The sequence below is a fragment of the Notechis scutatus genome, chromosome 4, assembly GCF_049901735.1.
Source record: "Notechis scutatus isolate UNSWTSFEM ecotype Mainland chromosome 4, rNotScu1.2, whole genome shotgun sequence".
Lineage (NCBI taxonomy): Eukaryota > Metazoa > Chordata > Lepidosauria > Squamata > Elapidae > Notechis > Notechis scutatus.
Genome location: NC_142012.1, coordinates 87909490 through 87933836, shown reverse-complemented (window position 1 = coordinate 87933836; position 24347 = coordinate 87909490). Strand labels below are relative to the sequence as shown.

General features: G+C 40.2%; 1 protein-coding gene across 5 annotated transcripts in view; it reads right to left on the bottom strand.

Moving 5' to 3' along the window:
• Nucleotides 1-24347, bottom strand: part of MYPN (myopalladin) — a 91382-nt gene that overhangs the window by 22267 nt on the left and 44768 nt on the right. For 4 of the 5 annotated variants that reach the window (XM_087964040.1, XM_026672797.2, XM_087964042.1 and 1 more), the window contains 9 exons: nt 22888-23063; nt 21309-21360; nt 19516-19666; nt 17879-17950; nt 16506-16647; nt 14577-14600; nt 10048-10164; nt 3184-3556; nt 1140-1751 (listed from right to left, as the gene is read on the bottom strand). In XM_087964040.1, coding sequence (XP_087820166.1) covers nt 1140-1751; nt 3184-3556; nt 10048-10164; nt 14577-14600; nt 16506-16647; nt 17879-17950; nt 19516-19666; nt 21309-21360; nt 22888-23063 — 1719 coding nt within the window. The remainder of the gene's footprint in view (nt 1-1139; nt 1752-3183; nt 3557-10047; nt 10165-14576; nt 14601-16505; nt 16648-17878; nt 17951-19515; nt 19667-21308; nt 21361-22887; nt 23064-24347) is intronic. The other variant, XM_087964043.1, reaches the window with a different exon arrangement.

Genomic DNA, 24347 nt, shown 5'->3' with positions numbered 1-24347 from the left:
TCCACTATTTGGTTCTGGGAATTCATATACAATCTAGTTTACAAAGGCTGAAGAAATTGACACTAGCATTACAAATCTAGAATAGAAGCAGAATCTAGGCAGACTAGAAAAACCTAGCAATTCAATATTATACTAGAACAAATGCCTGTTATTCATTATTGCTACACATACCTGATTTTTTATTGCTTTTTATGGTTACATAAAAGGCCCTATGGCTTTTTTTTTTTAAATTAGAGAGGTTGTGTTGATGTATCATGGAATCCTACTCATGGATTTAAAGTGTGGACTTTTAAAACATAGAGCACAGAACAGAATCATAGAGTTGGAAGGGACCTCAGAGGTCATCTAGTTCAACCTCCTGCTCAAGGCAGAAGACCTTATACCATCCCAGTCAAAAGGTTGTCCAGTCTACTTTTGAAAACCTCCAGCAATGGAGCGCCCACAGCTCTGGAATGCAGGCTTTCCCACGGATGAATTGTTCTCACTGTCAGGAAAATCTCTCCTTATTTCCAGGTTTGATCTCTCTTTAACAAGCTTCCACCCATTAAATCTTGTCCTGCCCTCTGGCGCTTTGGGGAATAAGCCAATCCCCTCGTCTCCCTAACAGACCTCAAGTACTAGAAGACTGCTACCATGTCCCCGCAATCCTTCTCTTCACTAGGCTAGGCATACCAAACTCCTTCAACAGTTCATCCTACGATTTAGCTTCCAGACCCCTTGTCATCTTTGTTGCTCTTCTAGACACACTTTCGTGAGGTCTCAGCATCTTTTTCGTATGGTGGTGACCAGTTTTTAAAAGCAACCTTTCAATATGTTAAACCAGATTAAAACCCTCTAAATATTGTGGGACTAGAACTCCTATGAACTTTAATTATGAATAATGAAACCACACTATTGCAACAGAACATTCTAGAATATAATATCCTCTCTTCAGTCAAGGGAACAATTTCGGGGAACAAAAAAAGCCTAAGATATTAAGAAAAATAAGAAAAACAGTAATCTGAGAGAAGATGCAGAAGAATGGAAGGGAGAAGGAGAAGACAGAGAAGGAGGAGGGCTATTTTAACTTGCTGAGTGAACAGATAGCCAGATCAGTCATATTTTTACTGAGTGGTCATGCACTGAGGTGCATTACTTACACAGCAGGTGCACCTTTAGGCAGACCCATGGCATTTGTTGGGGGCGTAGAAGGAAGCGCAGGTAGAACAGCACTCAGGAAAGCAACGGGATTCTGAATCCAACCAGTAGGAGACAGAGGTGTAGCGAGCACATTTTGGGGCTGGAACTGGTTCATGTTAGACACAGAGAGCAGAAGGGGTGGCAAGACATGTTCTCTGGGACTTGGAAGAGGCTGCTCCATTTGGTTTGTCAACCTTTCTGGAGGTTTTGATTGGGCTGGCGGAGGAGATACTAAGAGGTTTTCCTTTTTCATCATTTTCTGGGTTCCTTGAGGTACATTGCTGAAAGAAGACACAGAGGAGCTAAAAGGGCTACTGGCTGCTGAGGTGTTTTGAGATGCCAGGAACTGTTTAGGTCGGGTGTATGTGAATGTCTGGGTAGAAGGAACCTTGTTCTGCTTGTATGTAGCTGCTGAAGGTTGCTTCTGGTGCTGCTGCTGAATGGGCAGAGTAGCAGATTTTCCTGGGCCAGTATTGAATAATGACTCTGGTGGAACTGGGTGAGACGGTTGATGGATTTGCTGTTGCTCAAACAACACCTGATTGTGTAGTTGTTTTAACTGGGTGGCATCCCTGTATCCAAAAAAATAAAAATAGATGCAATTTATGCTACAGGGTGCTTGAACAGGCTTTAGGCTCTACTGTTTGAAAAACAAATCAAAATTATACATTTTGCCTTGCATTTCAAAGCCTTTTTTGGAGCAAGGAAGAACTGGAGGAAAGCACAACAAACAATCCAAAATCTGAGTCCCACGTATTACAAACGGATGATTTCCCCACCTACAGAACCCTGATCAATTCCTTCTAATGAAATACTTTTCATTTTTCTTTTCCAGCCAGAAAGTCTATTACTCAAAAAGACATTGTATACCTATTTCATCTTTTCTTCTGCCCCTTCCTATAATTTCAATAGTAAGAATGTAAACAATATTTTTGTGAGTGAGATAAGCAGGGACATCTACTAGGGGTAGTGGTGTCAAAAGAGTCAAGATGGCAGCCATGACTGTGTTATCAAAGCCTGCCCCTCTTATGTGTGTTGCAAATGACACATCAATAAAAGAGTGGGACATTGATCACACAACCACAACCACTCAACTAAGTTTTTGTCTCCCCTTTATCCATCCCGTTAAACCCCCCCAGAGGCAATCACAAGAAAACATAACCAGAAGCATCCTAGCTTTTCCTTTGTAGGTATCCTTTATTCTTTGGGTATTACCAAAGAATCTGGAGACCTAATATTGTTCTACAGCAGGGATGTGCAAACCAGTGGTGGGATTCAATTTTTTTTTACTTACCGGTTCTGTAGGCGTGGCTTGGTGGGCATGGCTTGGTGAGCGTGGCAGGGGAAGGATCTTGCAAAATCTCCATTCCCTCCCCACTCTTGGGGGAAGGATACTGTAAAATCCCCATTCCCTCCCCACCCCACTAACCTGCTTTCCAGCTCCGTTCTCCTGTGCAGAGCAACCAAAGAAGACCCAGCCGATCAGCTGGGACTCGGGAGGCAGAGAATAGATGGGGGCGGGGCCAGTCAGAGGTGGTATTTGCCGGTTCTCCGAACTACTCAAAATTTCCGCTACTGGTTCTCCAGAACTGGTCAGAACCTGCTGAATACCACCTCTGGTGCAAACTTGAGAACTTTAAGACCTATGGGCTTCAACTCCCAGAATTCTGGGAAATTCTGAGAGTTGAAGTCCATGGGTCTCAAGTTGCCAAGGTTGGACATCCCTGTTCTATAGCAAAATAATGTTTCCAGATTGACAATATATTTCACTTCCTGCAAGCTTGATGCTTAAGTATTTATTCACAAGTAACTTCTCTATTACTCTGTGTCCTGATTGGCTTCCAATGTACAAAGATGTTAGGAAACAAAGAGCAATAATCTACACCTCCTCGACCCAGGTGCCCAATGCTGCACAATTGTATGAAGTAAGAAGAGATAAATTGAACTTATAATGGGATGTCCCTCCAGCACTAAATATAGCCCAACCAGTATTTTCCTACTTACAGTTTAGGTTTAGCCAGGACGGGTGGTGGTTCTTTGGAGGGTGAAGAAGGCTCCTGAAGTTTAAAAGCCTGTCCATTGATTCTGTTTGGAAAACTGTTTGGTCTGGCTTGGTTTTTAGGTCCGCCTCCATCTTCTGATGATGTTTCACTTCCCTTCTCATCTTCAGGGAGGTTAAAGTGCACACGAAGGCCAATTTTGGAACTTGACCGGGGCTCATTGTGATTTACCAGAACGCTTTCCAATTTAGGTTTTGGAGGATTATCTATCAATGAAAGTGCTGAAGGGGTAGATGCTGAAGGCTGGCGTTCAGAAGCCGCTAAACTGAGAGAACTTATGTTATGAAGAGCAGCATTATTTGTCTGGTCCACAGGCCCTGTAACAGAAGCATTATTTATTTGTTTGTTTGTTTGTTTGTTTGTTTGTTTGTCTGTCTGTCTATCTATCAAAATTTTATGCTGCCCATCTTGCCAAAGGCGATTCTAGGCAGCTTACAGACATTAAATAACATGCAGTATAAAACATTAAAACAATAAATAAAGATGTTAAATTTAAAAATTCAATTAAGATAAAGCTAAGCAGGATGGAGAAGGAAGGAGCAAAGTGCGCACACACACACACGGAGGAGGTGGGGTGCTATCTACTCCATTAGCCACCTCCAACATGCCACAGGCCTCATTAGGCCCTTCGCTAGTTGGCTGTTATGTCTTCAAGGCCTTTTGACCCACACCAGGAAAAGATCTTCTTCTGGACTTCCCCAGCCAAAATTCCTTGGCTGAAAGGGTCTGCAGGCATGCCACCCCCCCCCACACTTCAGCCAGCACAGGTGCGGCAGTCTAATTCCATCGGGGGTGAGCCGGTTTCTCAAATAGCCTGGACCTACGCCCTGAAAGGCTTTGAAAGGTGATAACCAACACCTTCAATTGGACTCAGAGGCAGATTGGCAGCCAGTGCAGCTTGCAGAACAGCACGTAACAAGGGCTATCCTGGGGCCTCAAAGAACTGCCGGATTATTTATTTATTTATTTATTTATTTATTTATTTATTTATTTATTATTTATTTATTTATTTATTGAATTTATATTGCTGCCTATTCACCCATGGCGACTCAAGGCAGCTTACAGAATATAAAACCACATTTAAAACAATAAAAACTAAAAAAAAACAATCAAATACATTAATATAGTGCAATATAACAAAATCACCTCCCACCCCCCACCCTAGCAACAGCAGATCACACAAGCCTTTTAATAGGCTCCATCCCACTCTGGGTTCCCCAGGTTGACTGGCAGAACCAGTCTTCAGAGCCTTCTGGAAGAGGATTAAAATGGAGGCTGTTCTAATCTCTGGGGGGGGTATGACCAAGGGTGGGATTCTACCGGTTCGGACCAGTTCTATAGAACCGGTTGTTATGATTCTTTGCAGTTTGGAGAATTGCCAAATCGTGCCCCCTGGCTGGCCCCCTCCCCTCTCTGCCTGCCCCTCCCCTCCCCGCCCAGTCAGTCCTTATTGCGCATGTGCAACATTGCACACGGGCCCGATATCGCTTCACTGGATTCTCCCCCACCCAGTAACTCCTTAAGATATTTCTTTCTTTTTTTTTTCTCCCTTCTGGTTATCAGCTGTGCCGGGATCCCCTCGCTGTCTTACAGCTTCACCCAGGAGGCAAAAAGGGGAGCAATGGCGGGGGGGGAAGCAGGAGGGTGTGCTGTGCCCCCCTGAACTCCAATTTTTGCCTTCCTGAGCCCCAGGGAAGCCTTCTGGGAGCAAAAATGCCCCCCAGGAGGCTTCCCTGAGTCTCAGGAGAGCCAAAAACAGTGTGTGTGTGTGGGGGGGCTGCGCGGCCCCCAGCCCCATTTTTTGCCTTCTTGGGCCCCAGGGAAACATTCTGGGAGCAAAAATGCCCCCCAGGAGGCTTCCTTGAGGCTCAGAAGGCCCTAAAATGGAGCGTGTGTATGTTGGGGTTTCACGAGCCCCTCCAGGCTCTGTTTTTTGCCTTCCTGGGCCCCAGAAAAGCTTCCTGGAAGCAAAACCATTCCTGAGGCCCAGGAGCAAAAAATGGGGTGGGGGGGTTTACTGCAAAAAAAAAAAAAAAAAAAAAAGAACCATGCCCACCCAGTCACATGGCCATGACCACTTAGCCACGCCCACAGAACTGGTTGTTAAAAAAAATGGAATCCCACCCCTGTGTATGATGTTTCAGAGAGAGGGAGCTACCTCAGAGAAGGCCCTTCTTCTGGGTCCCACAGGTATATTATCTCCCTCAGGGATGAGATCTGCAACATTCCCTGCCTCCCCTCTCTGATGGGTCAGGTAGATGTGACCGGCAAGAGACAGTCCCTCAGATAACCTGGTCCCAAGCCATAAAGGGCTTTAAAGGTGACAGCCAGCACCTTGAATTGCACCCGAAAGCAAATTGGCAACCGATTATAGTTCCTGCAGGACAGGTGATACATGTGTATACTGGGGTCTGCACAAGATCATGCAGGCCATTGCATTTTGCACCAACTGAAGCTTCCGGATGCTCTTCAAGGGCAGCCCCATGTAGAGCACATTGCAATCATCAAGACAGGAAGTGACTAGGGCATGAGTGATTCTGAGTAGGGACTGTTGGTCCAGGAAAGGGCGTAACTGATGCACAACCAGCAGTTGTGCAAAGGCCCTCCTGGCCACGACCACCATCTGCTCTTCGAACAGGAGTTGTGAGTCCAGGAAAACCCCTAGATTACACATAGGGTCTGTTTGAGGTAGTGTCACCCCATCCAAGAGTAAAGGTGGTAATTGTCTCTGAGCCAACAAACCCGAAACCCAGAGCCACTCGGTCTTGCAAGGGTTTAATTTAACCCGTTGCTCCCCATCCAGCCCCTAACAGCCTCCAGGGACTGTGTGAGAGGGAGGACACAGCAACTCTTAACTCACCATGGGCTGAGACATACAGCTGAGTATCATCAGCATATTGGTGATACCTCAGTCCATTGTGATGGATGATCTCACCCTTCATATAAATGTTGAACAGGAGTGGAGAGAATACTGAGCCCTGCGGAATCTCGTAAAGCAGTGGGTGAGGACTGGATCTCTCCCCTCCTATCAACACCGACTGACAGCTGCCGTAGAATAAGGAAGTAAACCAGGATAGCACAAGGCCTCCCACTCCCATCCCCTGAAATCGCTCCAGGAGAATATCATGGTCAGTGGTATCAAAAGCCCTCGAGAGGTCAAGTAGAACAAGGATGGATGCACTACCCCCATCCTGCTCCCACCAGAGATCATCCAAAAGTGCAACCAATGCCGTTTCCATCCAAATCCAGGCCTGAATCCTGACTGGTAGGGGTCGAGATAATCCGTTTCATCCAGAAACCTCTGGAGATTGGAGACAGGTCGGAAATTATCCAAGCGGGTGGAGTCCAGTGATAGCTTCTTAAGAAGAGGGCGGACCATAGCCTCCTTAAAGTGCTGAGGCACTGCCCGCTCCTGTAGGGAAGCATTAATCACTACCAGAGTCCACCCACCTGTCACCTCCTAGGAAGCTTTCACAAGCTAGGAGGGACAGGAGCTTGTGTGCATACTCCCGAGGACCTTGTCCACTTCCTCGGGAGCAACAGAGTCAAACTATTCCCAGATAACAGGGCAAGAACCTGCCTCAGGGGTTTCCACTGGACCAGCAACCATGCCGACATCTAACTGGGAATGAAGTCGAGCAATTTTGTCTTCCAGAAAATCTGCAAATTCCTCAGCGTGCCCCTTCAGGTGGACCTCAATCTCCTCCTTCCCCAGGAGGAGGCGGCTCACCTTAAAGAGGACCGCTGGGTGATAATCTGCAGATGCAATTAGTGTGAAGAAGTATTTACACTTTGCTGCATGAATCGCCACGAGGTAGGCTTTAGTAGCAGCTCTTACCCGTGTTCGATCGAGTTCATCCCCTGTCTTCCACCAGTGCCGCTCTAGACATCTCCTCATGCGTTTCATCCCTCTCAGTTCCTCTGCATACCATGGGGCACAGAGAGGTCTACGGGTGAGGAGAGGTCACATGGGTGCAATCCTACCCAGAGCCTCAGTCACCTTTCTATTCCAAACAGTGACTAAGAGCTTGGCTGGACTCACAGTAGATCTGCAGTTATAACCCCCAGCTCCTTCTGAAACCCATCCAGGTCCATTAGTCAATGGGGGCGGACCAATCTAATAGGCCCTGCCTCCATGCGGAGGGGGGGAGGTACAGCTCTTGAGAAACTCATTGCCACCAGACTGTGATCTGACCAGGACAAGGGGACCAGGAGCAGGTCCACCAATTCCAGGTCACATAGGCACTGTTCTGAAAAGAACACCAAATCGAGTGTGTGACCACTATTACTAGTCGGGCCCTTTTATCTTGTATTATCATGCTTAAATATATCAGTAGCAACAGAAGAAAATAAATATTGTTGGGTGATAAAAATGTACATTTTGGGCACAGGTTAGGAATATTAAATTGATCCAAAGGCATCCACAGAGGAGGAAAAAAAGTCAAGATGACATCTGTGATGGTGTGACCGAAGTCCCATCTCCTTTTTTTGTATGTGTTGTTGCCCCTAGATCAATATAGAGCAGGGGTGTCAAACTCACGGCGTCACATGACGTATCGGGACTTTTCTCCCATTTGCTAAACCGGGCGTGGGTGTGGCCAGCACGTATCCAGCCCCCAGGCCGTAAGTTTGACAGCCCTCCTATAGAGCAAACCCATATTGATCTTGTCAATTTTCATTTGGCCTTTTTATTTGAATATTGGTTAAAAAATTATCCACTATATCATACATACCCATTGATTGATTGCAACTTTTCCTAAATTCAAAGCATTTGCATGCAATTTTCTCTATGTTTTTTCTAAAGTAATTATGATTTATTTGCATTTTCCATGCACATTTTTTCCCCAAAATGGCTTTCACAAATACATGATTTCTTCTGCAATTTTTTAATTGGAGAAAACAGTCTAGCAGATATCTCTAATTGCTCCTGATGGAGCGACTGTTTTGACAGATTGTGGTTGGGGAGCATTTCTCCCCTCCACTCATTTTTTTTTCTCCAGTGCCATCTGTGACCCAAATATATAAATTAGATCAGAAGATGGATACAAATTGAATAATAAAACTGAAATACTCTGGCTCCTTAGAAAGTGGCATAGTTGTTGGAAACAATAGACTCAGAGCATCAATAGTTAGTTAATCTCTCTGTAGCTCCCTAATCCTGTTGAAGCTATCTGGGAAAAGAGTGAAACATAAATCAAAGTTGTTTATCCTAATTGACAGAAAAATAGGTGGATCCTTATTCTCTCTCCAACCAAAAAAGACAAAAGAACTCCATGGAAATATGGATAATGACAAATGTTTTAACCAATCAGTTTAGAGTTGACCTATTTTCTTTTGTTTCGTCCTGCTGCAATTTTGGGGGGGTCAACCATTCTTCCTGATTTGCACAAGCCTCTTTTTGCAAAACAGTTTCCACAGTTCTGGAAACGCTTACTGAAATCTGAATTATGATCAACCTTTTCTGAAATAGGAGGGGAGGCAGAGAGGCCCTGTTTCTTATCCCAAAATGCCAGGGATGATTGGATATTGGCAACACATACGAATGGCTTAGTAACTCGATTCACACTAAGCCACAGGGTGGTGTGTTTGGTGATGATTTGGTTTATTTTAGTTCCAGACTTTATGATTTATTTAAAAAAATAGTTTTATAGCTTAGCACGGCATGTAAACATCATTTAATAAACAATGACTTGTGTGAAGTGAGAAGTGAGAACTCAAGAGTCAGTTTGTAGTGTTTATTTTTAGACAGAGTCTAAATTGTAAACTTCACCTGGCCTAAAATCTGAACTTTCACTGAAAGAAATATTCTTGTCTGTTTATTTCCTTTATTTTAACTCATGGCAATCAATTAAGTCTTGTTGGACTATAATCAGTAATTTGTAACAAAACATCCATTAAATAACTTCTAATCAGAATGAACCAAAATGACAAAAATATATAATCAGAGAGTCATATATGGCGAGTCCACCATATTCTTCTGAAACCTAGAACTTCAAAATTCTTCTGAAATCTAGAACTTTCTTCCTCTTTCCTTTCCTAGACATTATAAAACTACATTTAAAATTATAAAAATATAATAAAACTATGAAACAAGGCTGTTTAAATGTATTCATTTATTTATATATATTTTGGAAGCTGCCAAAAAGAGCGGTGACCCTGGCTACCACACAAATTTAAAAACAAACCCAGCCAGAATACATTTTAAAAATCATAACAGGAGGAACAGACATATATCATAAACCAGAGGTCTTCAAACTTGACAACTTTAAGACTTTTGTGGACTTCAACTCCCAGAATTCTCCAGCCAGCATAGCTGCCAAGTTTGGGCACCCCTGTCATAAACAAACCCAAAATAGCTGTGTCCAGGATGAGATGCATCCCAGCCCAGGATCTGATGGAAAAGCCAGATCTTCAAGGCTTGTTTAAAGGGTATTGGGGATGGTTGAACATCTGTGGGGATGCTGAAATGATGTCCTTAAGTAACCCCAGTGTGTCAGGATGTGGGCAAATCAGGAAAGGTAGTCTCTTGGATAACCAGGATCTGTGCCTGGTTAGACTAAGCCAGGGGTCTTCAAACTTGACAGCTTTAAGATTTGTGGACTTCAACTCCCAGAATTCCTCCTCCAGTCATATTAGCTCAGGAATTCTGGGAGTTGAAGTCCACAAGTGTTAAACTTGCCAAGCTTGAAGACCCTTGGACTAAGCTATTAAAATAAAATAAAATAAAATAAAATAATGCAAAAAAAAAAAAAACCCCATAATAAAACTGAATGTCTCTCTGATTAAGTTGCTTAAATTGAAGCCCTACCTTTAACAATGAGATGAGATGAGCTGGAGACAGTCCCATACTTATTGCTCGCCGTGCATGTAAAACTTCCTGAATCTTCTGAAAAGACTTCAGCGATGACCAAAGTGCAGATCTCCTCTGAAAACCATTGTAAGAAAGTTACACTTTTTCATAAAGTATGAAATAACCCTTCCGTTAACATGACCTAGTATCAACAGTGGAGACCTTCAAATTTCTGGGTTCTATTGTATCACAAATGGACACCTAGCATCAAAAACGTCATCAAAAAAACACAACGAAGAATGTTCTTTCTGCACCAACTCAGAAAGCTCAAACTGCCCAAGGAGCTGCTGATCCAGTTCTACAGAGGAATGATTGAGTCTGTCATCTGCACCTCTATAACTGTCTGGTTTAGTTCTGCAACCCAACAGGACAGACACAGACTTCAGAGGATAATTAGGACTGCAGAAAAAAACAATTACTACCAACCTGCCTTCCATGGAGGACCTGTATACTGCACGAGTCAAAAAGAGGGCTGTGAAAATATTTACAGACTCTTCACATTACTACTAATCTTCTCATTACTCCTTATCACCCATTCCCTCCCACTTGTGACTGTGTGACTGTAACTTTGTCTCTTGTATCCTTACGATTTATATGGACTGTTTCCTAGTATGATTTGATTGCTTATTGTACCCTATGACTATCATTAAGTATTATTAAGTATTGTACCTGATGATTCTTGACTCTTGACGAATATATTTTCTTTTATGTATACTGAGAGCATTTGCACCAAGACAAATTCCTTGTGTGTCCAATCACACTTGGCCAATAAAAGAATTCTAATTCTGATTCTAATCTCTACATAGTTCATGCCACAATTTCCAGACAACGTATTGAAATAATAGGAATTACATTCCAACAAGTCTCACCTTTTGCACAGAAGCTCAAAACAGTCTACCTAAAGCTACCTCCTTGTATTTTTCCCCCATACCAATCCTATGCGGTAGGTTAGGTTGAGAGAGAGTGACCAGAACTTGGATGTCTCCCCTCGGACTTAGAGTGGGGGGCATCCAGATTCTGGTGCATCCTCAGCACTGGGCGATTTTGGGTCACTTGAAAGTACAATTTCATCAAAACACTGTATGATTCTCTAAAATGCATAGTACCCAACACTGGTAACATTATTTAGCAACAAAGATAAAAAGATGCAGTTTAGTGCAGTGTTTTAGGTGCTGGATTAGACATCAGGAATGGTGAATTCAAGTCCTGTTTTAGGCATGAAATCAGCGGGATTTCTTTGGGACAGTCACTCCTCTCAATGCAACTCATTTGTGATGATACAGAAAACAGAAGGGAGATTTCTATCCTTCACTGGGATACAGTTTTGTAAAAGGCTAACAGACTGGCAGAATAGCTGGGGGGGGGGGGGTGTTTCCCCTTGCATAACTTTTCTAACTGATCTGAAGATAAAGTAAGGTTTGAAGTTAAAATAAAAACACATGGGATTAAAGCCCCATACAATAAATCTAGCCTCTCTTTCTTAGTTTGAGAATATCAGCTTTTTTATTTGGAATAGAATAGAATAGAATAGAATAGAATAGAATAGAATAGAATAGAATAGAATAGAATACTTTATTGGCCAAGTGTGGTTGGACACACAAGGAATTTGTCTTGGTGCAAATGCTCTCAGTGTACATAAAAAGAAAAGATTCATTCGTCAAGAATCATAAGGTACAATGCTTAATGACAGTCATAGGGTACAATAAGCAATCAAATCATACTAGGAAACAGCCAATATAAATCGTAAGGATACAAGCGACAAAGTTACAGTCATACAGTCACATGTGGGAGGGGATGGGTGATAAAGGGTGATGAGAAGATTAATAGTAATAGTAGTGCAGACTTTGTAAATAGTTGAACAGGGTTGAGGGAATTATTTGTTTAGTAGAGTGATGGTGTTCGGGAAAAAACTGTCCTTGTGTCCAGTTGTTCTGGCGTGCAGTGCTTTATAATGTCATTTTGAGGGAAGGAGTTGAAACAGTTTATGTCCGCGATGTGAAGGGTCTGTAAATATTTTCACAGCCCTCTTTTTGACTCGTGCAGTATACAGGTCCTCGATGGAAGGCAGGTTGGTAGTAATTGTTTTTTTCTGCAGTCCTAATTACTCTTTGAAATCTGTGTCTGTCTTGTTGGGTTGCAGAACCAAACCAGACAGTTATAGAGGTAGAGATGACAAACTCAATAATTTGTTAAGTATAGCATCTACAGATATCAGGCAATCACTGATATATAAATATGTTTAAATAAAGTAATGCCTGGGTGACCCTTAAGTGTTAACAAAGATTCAGGATTTCTGAGTGTTTCCTTGTTATCATCATATTTAAAATGATTGTAAGAGTCATTTCCCATGGGGGGAGGTCAAGAAATTCTAATGGTGGCCCTGATGATTCACATAAAAATGGGAGGAGTTTTAATTGGACCATTGTGGCCACCATCTGGATTTTTTTTTGACCACACCCTATAGATCCCACCTCCACCACTGTAGGGTCTTGAGTTTCACAGGAACCAAATCTGCTCAACTGCTCAGGGAAAGGGCAACCCATGCACTTTAGAAGGAAAGGGAAATTGGATTGGTCCCCTCAATGTTCTGGCAAGTGGGCAGACCATCAGCTAGTGAGAAGCTGGCTGTTCATTCCAGGCCACAAAAACTTCTCTCGCTAAAGGTACAGAGAAATATGCTTTTGTTCCTCCAAAGCCATTTCTATAGGACACACTTTAGTGTGCCTTAATCATGGTGTTGCTACTCCATGGTCCCTGGATGAGTTCCTTGTGCCCTTTCATCTAGCACTGACTCAAATTCACTGCTTTGGTCCTGAAGTCACTGAAAAAAATAGTCGCAGTCAGGGTTCCCCCTTGGAGGGAGAATGCCTGACGTGGCCTTCTCCAATTTCGGAGCTGGAATGCCTGAAGTGATTCTCTCATATTTCATGAGTGAGAGCAATGTGGAGCACTGAGGGTTAAGAGAAAAAAATTGGCACAGGTCAAGGTGTGACAATACACTTCCACTGGCAAGTTGGATAAATATAGTACATCCAACATCATCTGGTGTACATTTGACTTCCAAGAAACGGACATAATAAGGCCTGTTTCATTCACATCCAGGCTGGAAAAGAGCAGAAGTCCCAGCTTTGAAATAAGGACCATCTAGTAAAGGTGAAAAATAGAAGCATAATTCCAACCTTTGAATATCTTCAGGGTCAGAGTTAGTCATCTTTCCAAGCTTTCAGTGCTATTGATATTCCTACCTCACAGAGAATAGACTCCTTTTAATTAAGTGGGCCTCGTTAGGAAATGAAAGCATAATGCTATATTCTTGACTTATAATTTATTTAGAGTGACCTGGAAATAAGTCCTATTAAAATCAGTGGGACTTTTTCAGAGTAGGTATGTAGATTATTCTGTAGATATTTGTGGCACTTCTTGCTTTTTTCACTGTGTGTGTGTGTGTGTGTGTGTAAATCTATTCTCCAAAGCACCTTAGGGCAGGACCAGAATGAATCCTGGAATGGATGGAGACATATCAAAGGGAGATCCAACCTAGAACTAAGGAGAAGTTTTCCGACAGTGAGAACAATTAGCCAGTGAAATGATTTGCCTCCTAAGTAGTGAGTGCTCCATCACTGGAATAATATAGGACAGTGGTTCTCAACCTTCCTAATGCCGCGACCCTTTAATACAGTTCCTCATGTTGCGGTGACCCCCAACCATAAAATTAGGGCCCGGTTCCTAAGACCATCAAAATATGTGTTTTCCAATGGTCTTAGGCGACCCCTGTGAAAGGGTCATTTGACCCCCCCCCCCAAAGGGGTCGCGACCCACAGGTTGAGAAGCACTGATATAGGATTTCCTGCTTGGGCAGAAGGCTTATTTATTTATCAAATGTATTGCCCCCCCCCATCTTAACACAGGGTATCTCTGGAAGGAGTAGACTCAAGGTAACTCTGGATTGGACTAGATAGAAGACCTCCAAGTTCCCTTCCAACTACCTGCCAACCCTATTATTCTGTATTTCGTATTCAGATAAAATTGAATGGAATATTTCACAATTCATAACACTTATTTGTTGTAGTCAAGAACTTTTAAGTTAGAGAAAAGAGCAGTGGCCTTGTCTCCTACATCTAATAGCAAACATGAGTAGCAGCCTTCTTCCAGTTTTCAATATACTACTAAAAAATTATATAGCTTCATGTTATGGAAGATGCTCATGTTCATGGATACCTGCAGATAGTATCAAAGCAGTCAAGGTAACCACTGCAACTGTGTGACTGAAGTCCCATCCCTTTTTATATGTTTGGAGCAGAATCATACAACTTTTTTAATATAGCCCCCCCTGAACAATATAATCTCTTTGCTTTATGTGTATGAGACATATTGACAAGAATACCTTTTTTAAAAAAAAAATCTGCTTGCTTGTTTTTAATCACAGCAACGCTTCTCTAAGAGTGAAGTAATTTAGTAAGCAGGTGCACTGGGATAAATATACTCACCCGGTTCAGCCATGGAGCGAGGTTCTAATAAAAAAGAAAAAAAAATTACTTAATTCTATATTTAGTTTAACACACATAATGTTCTTTCAAAGTTTTGCACAAAAAACAATATATATTTGGGGTAATTTGTATCACTTAAGCTTCTTTAAATCCAGATAGATGGACCTTTAAACTGCTGGAGTAATACAGTTACTTTTGGTCATGTTCCTAATCTCTGACTCATCTTGAAGAGGAGAAGGAGGAAGAGAGGAAGAGGAGGAGTTAAAAATCCAGATCCAATCACAGTGGAGAACCAGGATCAGGTCCCATGCTCCTGACTCTGCCCAAAGACCTCCCTCACAATCTAGACTTCAAGCCATCCACCCCGCAAAGAATGCTCTGGTCTTTGAAAAAGCCAGAGGAAAGAGCACAGAGTTTGGTCAGAGAATATCCAGCATAGACTAGTCCTATTCCCCTGGTCTAGGGATCATGACTGACTGATGTCAGTTGTGCTCAAACACAGCCTGGGAATCTTCTGCATTTAAGGACATTCCTAAATGCAATAGGATGCCAGAATTAATATAATTTTGGTGGACCTTTCCCTACTCCTAAGTTGAAGTGCTTTTAGTGTTAGTTGAGACAGCAGACAATGATAGTTGCAGTAAACTTTCTGCCCTACTGCTCATTTTTATCCTGTCTTTATTGTCTTCAATGGCTTGCTGCTATTTCCTGACTTCCCTTAAATTCACGGCCAACAAAGCCAAGATTTTACACCTCTTGAAGTCACCTTTGGATTGGATTGAGATACCAGTAAAATTAAGGAGAACTTCAGCCTGTCTTCCTCGTAGGTTGGAGTTAAAATGAAAGCAATATCATAAGGATACATCAGAAAAAAAGATACTGTCAATTTGGACTGACCAAAGGGTATGGTAAAAGGTTTAAGGTGGTAACCATTACAGTGTTATTTAAGCTCAAGCCTGTTTTTTATCTATGATGAACATAAAACATAGGAAGAACTTTGATTGTACCATCAAGGCTGGCTTTAGTTTTTTGTTTTACCATACCCTGCAGTTATAATATTTTGTGGTTAGGAGCAACTGTCATCCTAAAGTTTTTAAAAAGCCTCCTTAGAAAATTCATCTCCTCCATGGCTTAAGCTATGCACTCTAAATGTTGGTTATTAGTAATAACACTGGCTTGTATGAATTTGTAGTGGTTTAGGATTATGCCTTGTATACTGTAGTGTGGTATCCTACACAACAAGGCATTATATTCTACTATACATTGCTGTTAATTACTGATTATTAACTATGAACTCCTGTTTCACTATCTTTACTACGATGTGCCAGAATATACATATGGTAGTTATATCCACAATATTTTAATTTCATTTTTTTTTCTCTATTGGTGAAACCCAAATCTGAACTTGCTTCAAGATTCAGGGGCAGAATTTAAATGTTTCACCCTTTGGGGGGCGAAAAGATAACAATCCAGAAAATTACCAGAAAATTAAGTTATTTACTGTTCTGTACAGAATATTGTCCATGAAAGTCTATGTTGCATTGTGTATAGCTTTGGAGAAGTGAACTAAATTTCAAAATTAAATTATCTCAGTTGTATCAGTTTTTGTACACAATCTACAATGTTGTATTGTTCCTATGGTACAATCAGATATGAGGGTTTGAGGCCATTTTCCCTGCTTTGATCTGTAACATGGAGACAATATTGACATGAGTGCGTCTGATGTGCTTTGAGAATAATAGCAGTCCTAATTATTACAACTATTTATATAGTACATGAGGTAATGGTAGTTTAAAAATGCTGTTTTCCCATGATTTATTTACTTATCAATGTAATTTACTTGTCAATTTGCTTGTCAATGTCACCTGTAGCCAAAGACAATAACTTAATAGCTAGAGTACTATAGTCCATAAAAACTAAAAATCATACTTTTCTGTAATATTCTAAAGTCTGGAGAATCTTCTATCAATGTCCCTTCTCTGTACCACTCCACTTTTGGAGAAGGAGCTCCTTTCACCCGGCATTCAAACACGACCAGCTGACCCTCAGAGGCTGATATATTTTGTAGCATCTAAAACAAAAACAGACATTATGATATTTTAAGATAGAATTAGAATTAGAATTCTTTTATTGGCCAAGTGTGGTTAGACACACAAGGAATTTGTCTTGGTGCAAATACTCTCAGCATACATAAAAGAAAAGATACATTCATCCAAAGTCAAGAATCATAAGGTACAACACTTAATTATAGTCATAGGGTACAATAAGCAATCAAATCATACTAGCAAACAGTCAATATAGATCGTAAGGATACAAGCGACAAAGTTACAGTCATACAGTTGCAAGTGGGAGGGGATGGGTGATAGGAGTGATGAGTAGATTAATAGTGATAGTAATGCAGATTTAGTAAATAGTTGGACAGTGTTGAGGGAATTATTTGTTTAGCAGAGTGATGGCTTTCGGGGGAAAAACTGTTCTTGTGTCTAGTTGTTTTTTATTACACAGGTGTGAATAAAGTAAAATCAGCTTTGAGTGAACTTGCTTCTGGCCACTGAATAGATAAATCTGTACAGTTGCCATTGGTTTTGCCCAGAATAGGGACCCATTGCTCAGTTTCCTACTTTAATTTACAGTCCAAGATTTCAAACATGATCCCACCCAAGTACTGACCAGAGGAATCCCTGCTTATCTTTCTACATTCACCAATGTTGGCAGTGTGCTACTTACCTGTTAAAGCTGTCGATGGAAAGTAGCAGGACAGAAATTTTCAACTACAATATATGCTAGAACATCTTTCCCTAATCTGGTGCTTTCAATTTCAATTCTACTATCAATTTTATCTTAGCTGATGTTGCCATTAAAAGATTGGGGATTGTCATCTGGAGAACTTTCTTAATTTGTACAGCAGAAGCATCTAATGTTTTCAGATAGGTGTGCTTAAGATGTACTGATGTAAAAGAAGCAATTTCAGGATGCTGATGATATAATCTCTGAGCTTTTGAAAGGTATTTCAGGATTGGACAATGATTGCCTGAGGATTGGATCATCACATCTACAGTACTTGTTTCCAGAGGTGGGTATTCAGCAGGTTCTGACCAGTTCTGGAGAACTGGTAGAGGAAATTTTGAGTAGTTCGGAGAGAACAGAGATGGCAAACCCCACCTCTGACTGGAGATTTTACAGTATCCTTCCCCTGCCACGCCCACCACCAAGCCACGCCCACAGAACCGGTAGTAAAAAAAAAATTGAATCCCACCACTGCTTGTTTCCCATTACAAGAAGAGCTCATTCAAACAAATCACCTTGGTGAACACAGGAGCAGCTATTAGGGGTCTTCCATCCAGTCCTTGTAAATAATTAGTAGGGCTCTGATTCTAGTAGTGAAACAAAGAAACAAATGTTAAGCGTATAATTTACAAATAATACAAGGCAGTGAACAGATCCTTCCTCTTCCTCTTTTCCCCACAACAACAACCCTATGAGGTAGGTTGGGCTGAGAGAGAGTGATTAGCCCAAAGTCACCCAGCTGGCTTTTATTCTCAAGTCAAGGAGGGATTTGAACTCACGGCCTCCTGCTTTCTAGCCGTGCCTTAGCCACTAAACCAAATTGGCACACCTTAGATAAACATTGACAATATCTGGCTCAAATTCTTGGCCACACATTGCCTCACAATTTAACATGGAACCTTTAAAAAAAAACCTGAAGTGTGAATGATTTATTATTCACCAAAATAATTGTTCTATATTGTTATTTCTATTCCATTCTTTCATGATTAAAAACAATCCCAATCTGGAACATTGTTCCCTAAAATAGTTTTAAAATAATATTACTGCTATTATTTTTTTTTCTTTAAAAAAGTTTTAAAATGTAAACAATTTCAAGAATTCTAAAACATGGACAGTGAAGAGACAGAACCAAAGTGCCAAAGCAGCACCAATAAATGAAAAGACCTCTTGCCCATTCTTGCACACTGCTCAATGTTCAGGTTATTTACAATATACTAAAATAAGTGAGGACATCCACAGAATAAAGAAACATTTAAAAACACAATGCAATAACAGAACTCACGGTAGCTTTTAATTTAAAAAAAAACACATGTTCATTCTGCAAAGATCCTTTAGAAAATCTTGGTCATTAAAAACTCCCAGAAGGATGTCAGTGAAATATGCTGGAGACAGGAGTCTCCAACATTGGCAACTTTAAGACTTGTGGACTTCAACTTTGCTGGCTGAGGAACTCTGGGAGTTGAAGTCCACAAGCCTTAAAGTTGCCAAGGTTGGACACCCTGTGCTGGACCATATAACAAAGATTCAGTTGGAGAAGAGGTAGAATGCTACCTCCTAATCAGAACAATTAAGGGTGACATAAAGCTGCATCAGCTGTGAGTTCCTAGTCTTTTAGTAAGATAAAAATGCATAGGGTCTGGAATTGCTTCTCTAACCCTTCTGAATAAAGTCGAATTGTATTTGTAACAACCAGCTTTCTTTTTATAATACGTTATATTCTCCCAACCCTTAAAAAATTTATTCTGGTCTGGTTATTTTATTTTGGTTTATGTTCTCCCATTTTTCATACCAGGATGAAAATAAAATTGTGTTATCAGTTCAACTGAAAACCAAAGATTAAGGATAAAATGCAGTTTAATCTGTAGAACAGCTGCTTCTGTAACACGGTGTCTTTTATATATGTTAGCCTACAATTGGCTTCCTCCGTGGGATATTCTCCAAGTACCAGTGACTGCCCACCCCAGAATTCTTGGTCAAAACCATCAACGGAATGTGCTGGTTTGGAATTCTGAACCTTGCAATCCATTCTCAAATGACCGGATGTCATTCAGAAAATAGCATCTTGGGGCAGACTGGACGACAGCACCACAGTTACACAAAGCTAGCAGCATTTATGTCCCCTTGAGGGAAGCATCATATTTGTTTTTCTCACCTGATACACAGGAACTGAGACAGGAAGTCTCATCAAAGGTTGTGTTTGAATGGCTTCTTGATGGGTTGCAGAAGAATTCACAAGAAGAGGAGTGGGAGGAAGAGGAGCGGGAGGAGGTGCGGTGGATGAGGTCTTAGTCTGATTTTGATACCTGGGAAAAAGTCGAAAAAAGCTAATTGACAAAAAAAGAAAACAACATGTGTTTGTGAAGGCTGAAACTATTTTTATCCATTGATTTTGAGTGATTTAAAAAACTGCCTCGATGGATTGGGAAGTTCTGTCATACAATTGACTAATAAATAAAATAAAATAAAAAAACAAAACCCTGACTTTAAAGCTTCTCAAAGCATCCTCGCCCCGAAGTGTGTCTCCTCCCTTTTGTCTTGACCAAGCATTCTAAGGAAGTTCTGTGGTTTAATTCCTTGCTCTGTGGGGGAAACAGGAATGGTGAACAATTTTTTTTCCTCTGGTTGAAAAGTGAAAGATGGGATAATTCCCTCTGCTCCTGAGGGAGTTAAAAGTAAGGATGCCCTTGAACTGGACTCAGCTCCAGTTGATGACATCCAGGTCTCCTCAGAAGCATAATGGCAATGGTTTACTATTGCTTATTCCTGGGATTTTTTCCCCTCAACTTCCCAGTCTAACCCTGGGATTTTGAGGAACTGCCCTCAATATATTAAACAATAGAATGTCAATAATTTTAGGAAGACAGAATATTTAGAGTGTTGCTTCAAATGCTCAGAAATTACTAGCAGATTTCTTCAAGTACTAGGCATCCCAGTGGTCCACAAAGTAATAAAAGTCCTCCATGTTTTCCATTATTATTAATCTGTATGAGTGGTTCTTTGCAATGATCAGAATATATGTGAATGTAGAGATGGCTATGTTCAGGCATTTAGAATTAAGAAGGAGACCCATTAAAAGAGGGAGCTCATACTTGAGGATTGGGATGAGAATGAACCTTCACTGGCTAAGTCATTCTTACAGTCTGGAAATAGGAATGGGGAAATATCACATAGCAGTGACTGAACAGACAGCTGCAAAGATCAGATTTTCTCATTGGCAAGACTTGTCACATTTTTGGCAAACATAATACTCATTTTCATTATATGAAGAATATTGAAGTTTATCTAGTGACAGGTGGATCTTCAGCAGCAAGAAAGGGAAACTCTAGTTAATTGGGACCTAATCCTTTATAATCCTGTCCTTTGAGAACAAAAGTTCTCAAAAGTAGTCTATTAACATTCGCTTTAGTGGAAAGCAAGAGGCCTCAGTTTCTTCTTGTGAGTTCAGTGAAGTTTGAGAAAGATACATTTCTACTTGGACAGTCTTTTGAAGGCTTGCATCTTATGGATTTGCTCAAATCCTATCTATTTGGAAGCTAAGTAGTAAGTACAGGATGTCTGGTTAAGTAGGAAAGTTAAAAATAAATCTCAAAAGAAGACAATGGCTAAACTCTTTAGTATTGTTTCCTGCAATACCTACATAAAAATATGTATTAAGTCACCAGAGAGATTTCCAAAGAACCTGCTGCATCATTTTCCAAATAGAATTGATCCACTAGTTGCTTTTAGCTGATTAATAACACATAATAATTCATACAACTAGCATTTTGAAACAGATGATATAGATTGGGAAAATGAGATGGGAGAGAAGTTTATTCCCACTCTTCTGATTTAATTCCCTGTCACCCCAATTCCCTGCAATTGTTTTTAAAAGAAATGTAATAAATTGGAAAATCTAATCCAAGAATAGAAGTTTCCACGAGTGTCCCAAATTCACGCTATACTTACCGATCCATTTCTTCTTTGCCGTTGTCACTTTCAGATTCTGAAGACGAGGCCCCTGTGGGAAAGCAAAGATTATTTCCATGGATCACCATATTTATTAATTAACTTATCTGAGTGCAATGTAGACTGCCTGCTTGAAGTTTTGTTGTTGATAGCACAATGATTTTGTGCAACTAATTTGATTTGTGGGATTGGATCCTAATATCTTTGGAATCTTTCCTTAGCAATTATGTCCCTATAAGAAATGGGAGACATGTTTCTTTTAAGAACATACAAAAACCCTGTGGTTCTGGTACTGCTGTAGTGTTTCTGGACAGATGACAATTGGCACCCTTACACTTTTCATTCCACTGAAAAATACAACTACTTTTTTCAATCACTGCTGGGAAAATCTATCAGTAAACATTAACTGGATTAAAATTGATCATCAGTTGTATTGTAATAAAAAAAATCACTCCTCAATATAGTTGTTAAGTAGAAGCCACATTAAATTATGCTCATCATGTTATCATCATACAAATGCATTGATTATGTTGCACCTCAGATAAATTATATAGTTTTATAATTATATCATAATGCATAAGACAACACATCTTCCCTGATATTCAGACTTCTAAGAGAAATATTTTTAAACTTCTTTGGGAACAGATTCAGATATGAAGATTGTTGCTTAAAACAGAGCTTAAAAAAGTTCAGGCAACATCCTCAAAACTGGATATTCCATGATTAATTAGGTAAAAATTATGTAGCAGGTATGCTTTACAGATAAATACATACGTAAATATATCACTCTCTATAATATACCTATAGAATATCTATGTTTGCTTCTGGCATGAATGAAAAGCACAATGCCATAAAGATATTGTAGTCTAGTGAGTTATCACACAAGTGATGGCAGCTAGTTTTAATTTCTTCCAAATTCCATCTGTAAAACTGCAAAGAACTCTGCAAAGCTGGCTGACAGTATGTATATGTACTGTATATGTATATATATATGTATATGTATATTTGTATGTATATATGTATGTGTGTATGTGTGTGTGTGTTGACACACACGCATGCGCGCGCGCACACACACACACACACAGATACTGAAACATGTTACCCCATCCAAATTTTGCCCATTAATAAGCCAAGTGTGAATTCTGGTTTTCTTTCCTTTTCCTTTTTTCTTTTTTCTTTTGCAAAATTCATAATATTAGTTTTATTACAGCCCCCGACAGAAAGATCTTAAGGGTCGAAGGATCAGCTTCAGATCTGTTGGTGTCTGTAATACAGTTGTTGCTTCATTTGTATACTGAGATATGACCATTGGCAATTGGAGGGAAAGTGGGAAGACATTTTGAGCTCTTCAAGAGCAGCATGACTGGTCTTTGTTTTATAGTCAGGGAGACAACTATCATTACCCTTTAAAATTAGTGGCTGCATGCACATTATAAATAAGAGTAAGTATTACTTCTTAAATCTTGGAAAACCTGTTTCCATATCTCAGGACTTCATTTGAATTAAGAAAACAGCAAAAATATATATAACACAAGTTCTATATGCTGCTTTCCCTAGTTCAGTTTCAAGCTTCTATTACCTTCTACATAAATCTCTGCAGACGTTGAGTCTGTCCCATAGATGTTGGATGCAAAGCAAGAATAACGCCCAGTGTCTTCTTCAAAAGCTTCAACAATAATTAGTGAATGTAGCTCTCCTGATTGGATGATCTGAATATATGGTGAATTTTCAAGCTCTTTCCCTTCACAGTACCACCTGCAAAATAAGGCAATCATTTGTTACCCCTTGACAGATGAATGGGAAGACATATTATAACAATGGCAACAATGTACTAATCACCCTAAGCAAACATTCCACTTAAATGAAACTAAAATAAAAGGGTAAATAACCAATTGTATTTAGCTGTAGTTAAAAACTGAGCTGCATTCTGTTCCAAGTACAGATGTATTTATTGAACAATGTAAGGTGGAATGAGGATCAGATAGTAGTTAGTTTGTTGGAACTACAGATTCAAGTTTATATATGCAAAATGGCATGAAATTCAGAGAATAATCATACTGTAGATCCATTATTATTTCTCAGTAACAGTTCTAGTACTAGCAGATCTGTTAGGAAACATTTATGGAGCCTTCCAAGAAAAATGGATTCAAACTTTATCCTTAAACAAAGATACATATACATTGACATATATTCACAGAACACACACACACACACACACACACACACACACATATGGTATTCAGCTTTGTTCGGGTATTTTCCCACGTCATTATAGTTGTGCTTTTAAAGTTGTAGCATCGTTTCGGCAGAATCTCATCTGCCATCATCAGGCTTCTGTATTGTGTTTGTCTGTGAGTCAGGCTTTCACAGCCGTTTCATAGCCCCAAATTTAGTCTGACTCACAGACGAACACAATACAGAAGCCTGATGATGGCAGATGAGATTCTGCCGAAAAGTTGCTACAACTTTAAAAGCACAACTATAATGACGTGGGAAAATACCCGAACAAAGCTGAATACCATACATGTAAGTACCCACAAAAACTTAAGAAAACATATACATACATACATACATACATACATACATACATATATATATGTGTTTTCTTAAGTTTTCGTGGGTACTTACATGTATGGTATTCAGCTTTGTTCGAATATATATATATATATATATATATATATATATATATATATATATATATATATATATACACACATACATACATACATACATACATACATACATACATATATATATATATCTTTGGTTATTCGGGTTTTCACTCTGAGAAGCACAGAGCTGAAGACAGAAGCTTGAAGATGATGAATGAGACTTCATCGAAACGTTGCCTAGATACTTCCAACCTTACGCGGGACAAAAAATCCCGAATAACCAAAGATCCACATATATATATATATATTTGGCATTCAGCTTTGTTCGGTATTTTCCCACGTCATTGTAGTTGTGCTTTTAAGTTGTAGCAAGCGTTGGCAGAATCCCATCTGCCATCATCAGGCCTCTGTATAGTGTTCCTGAGGC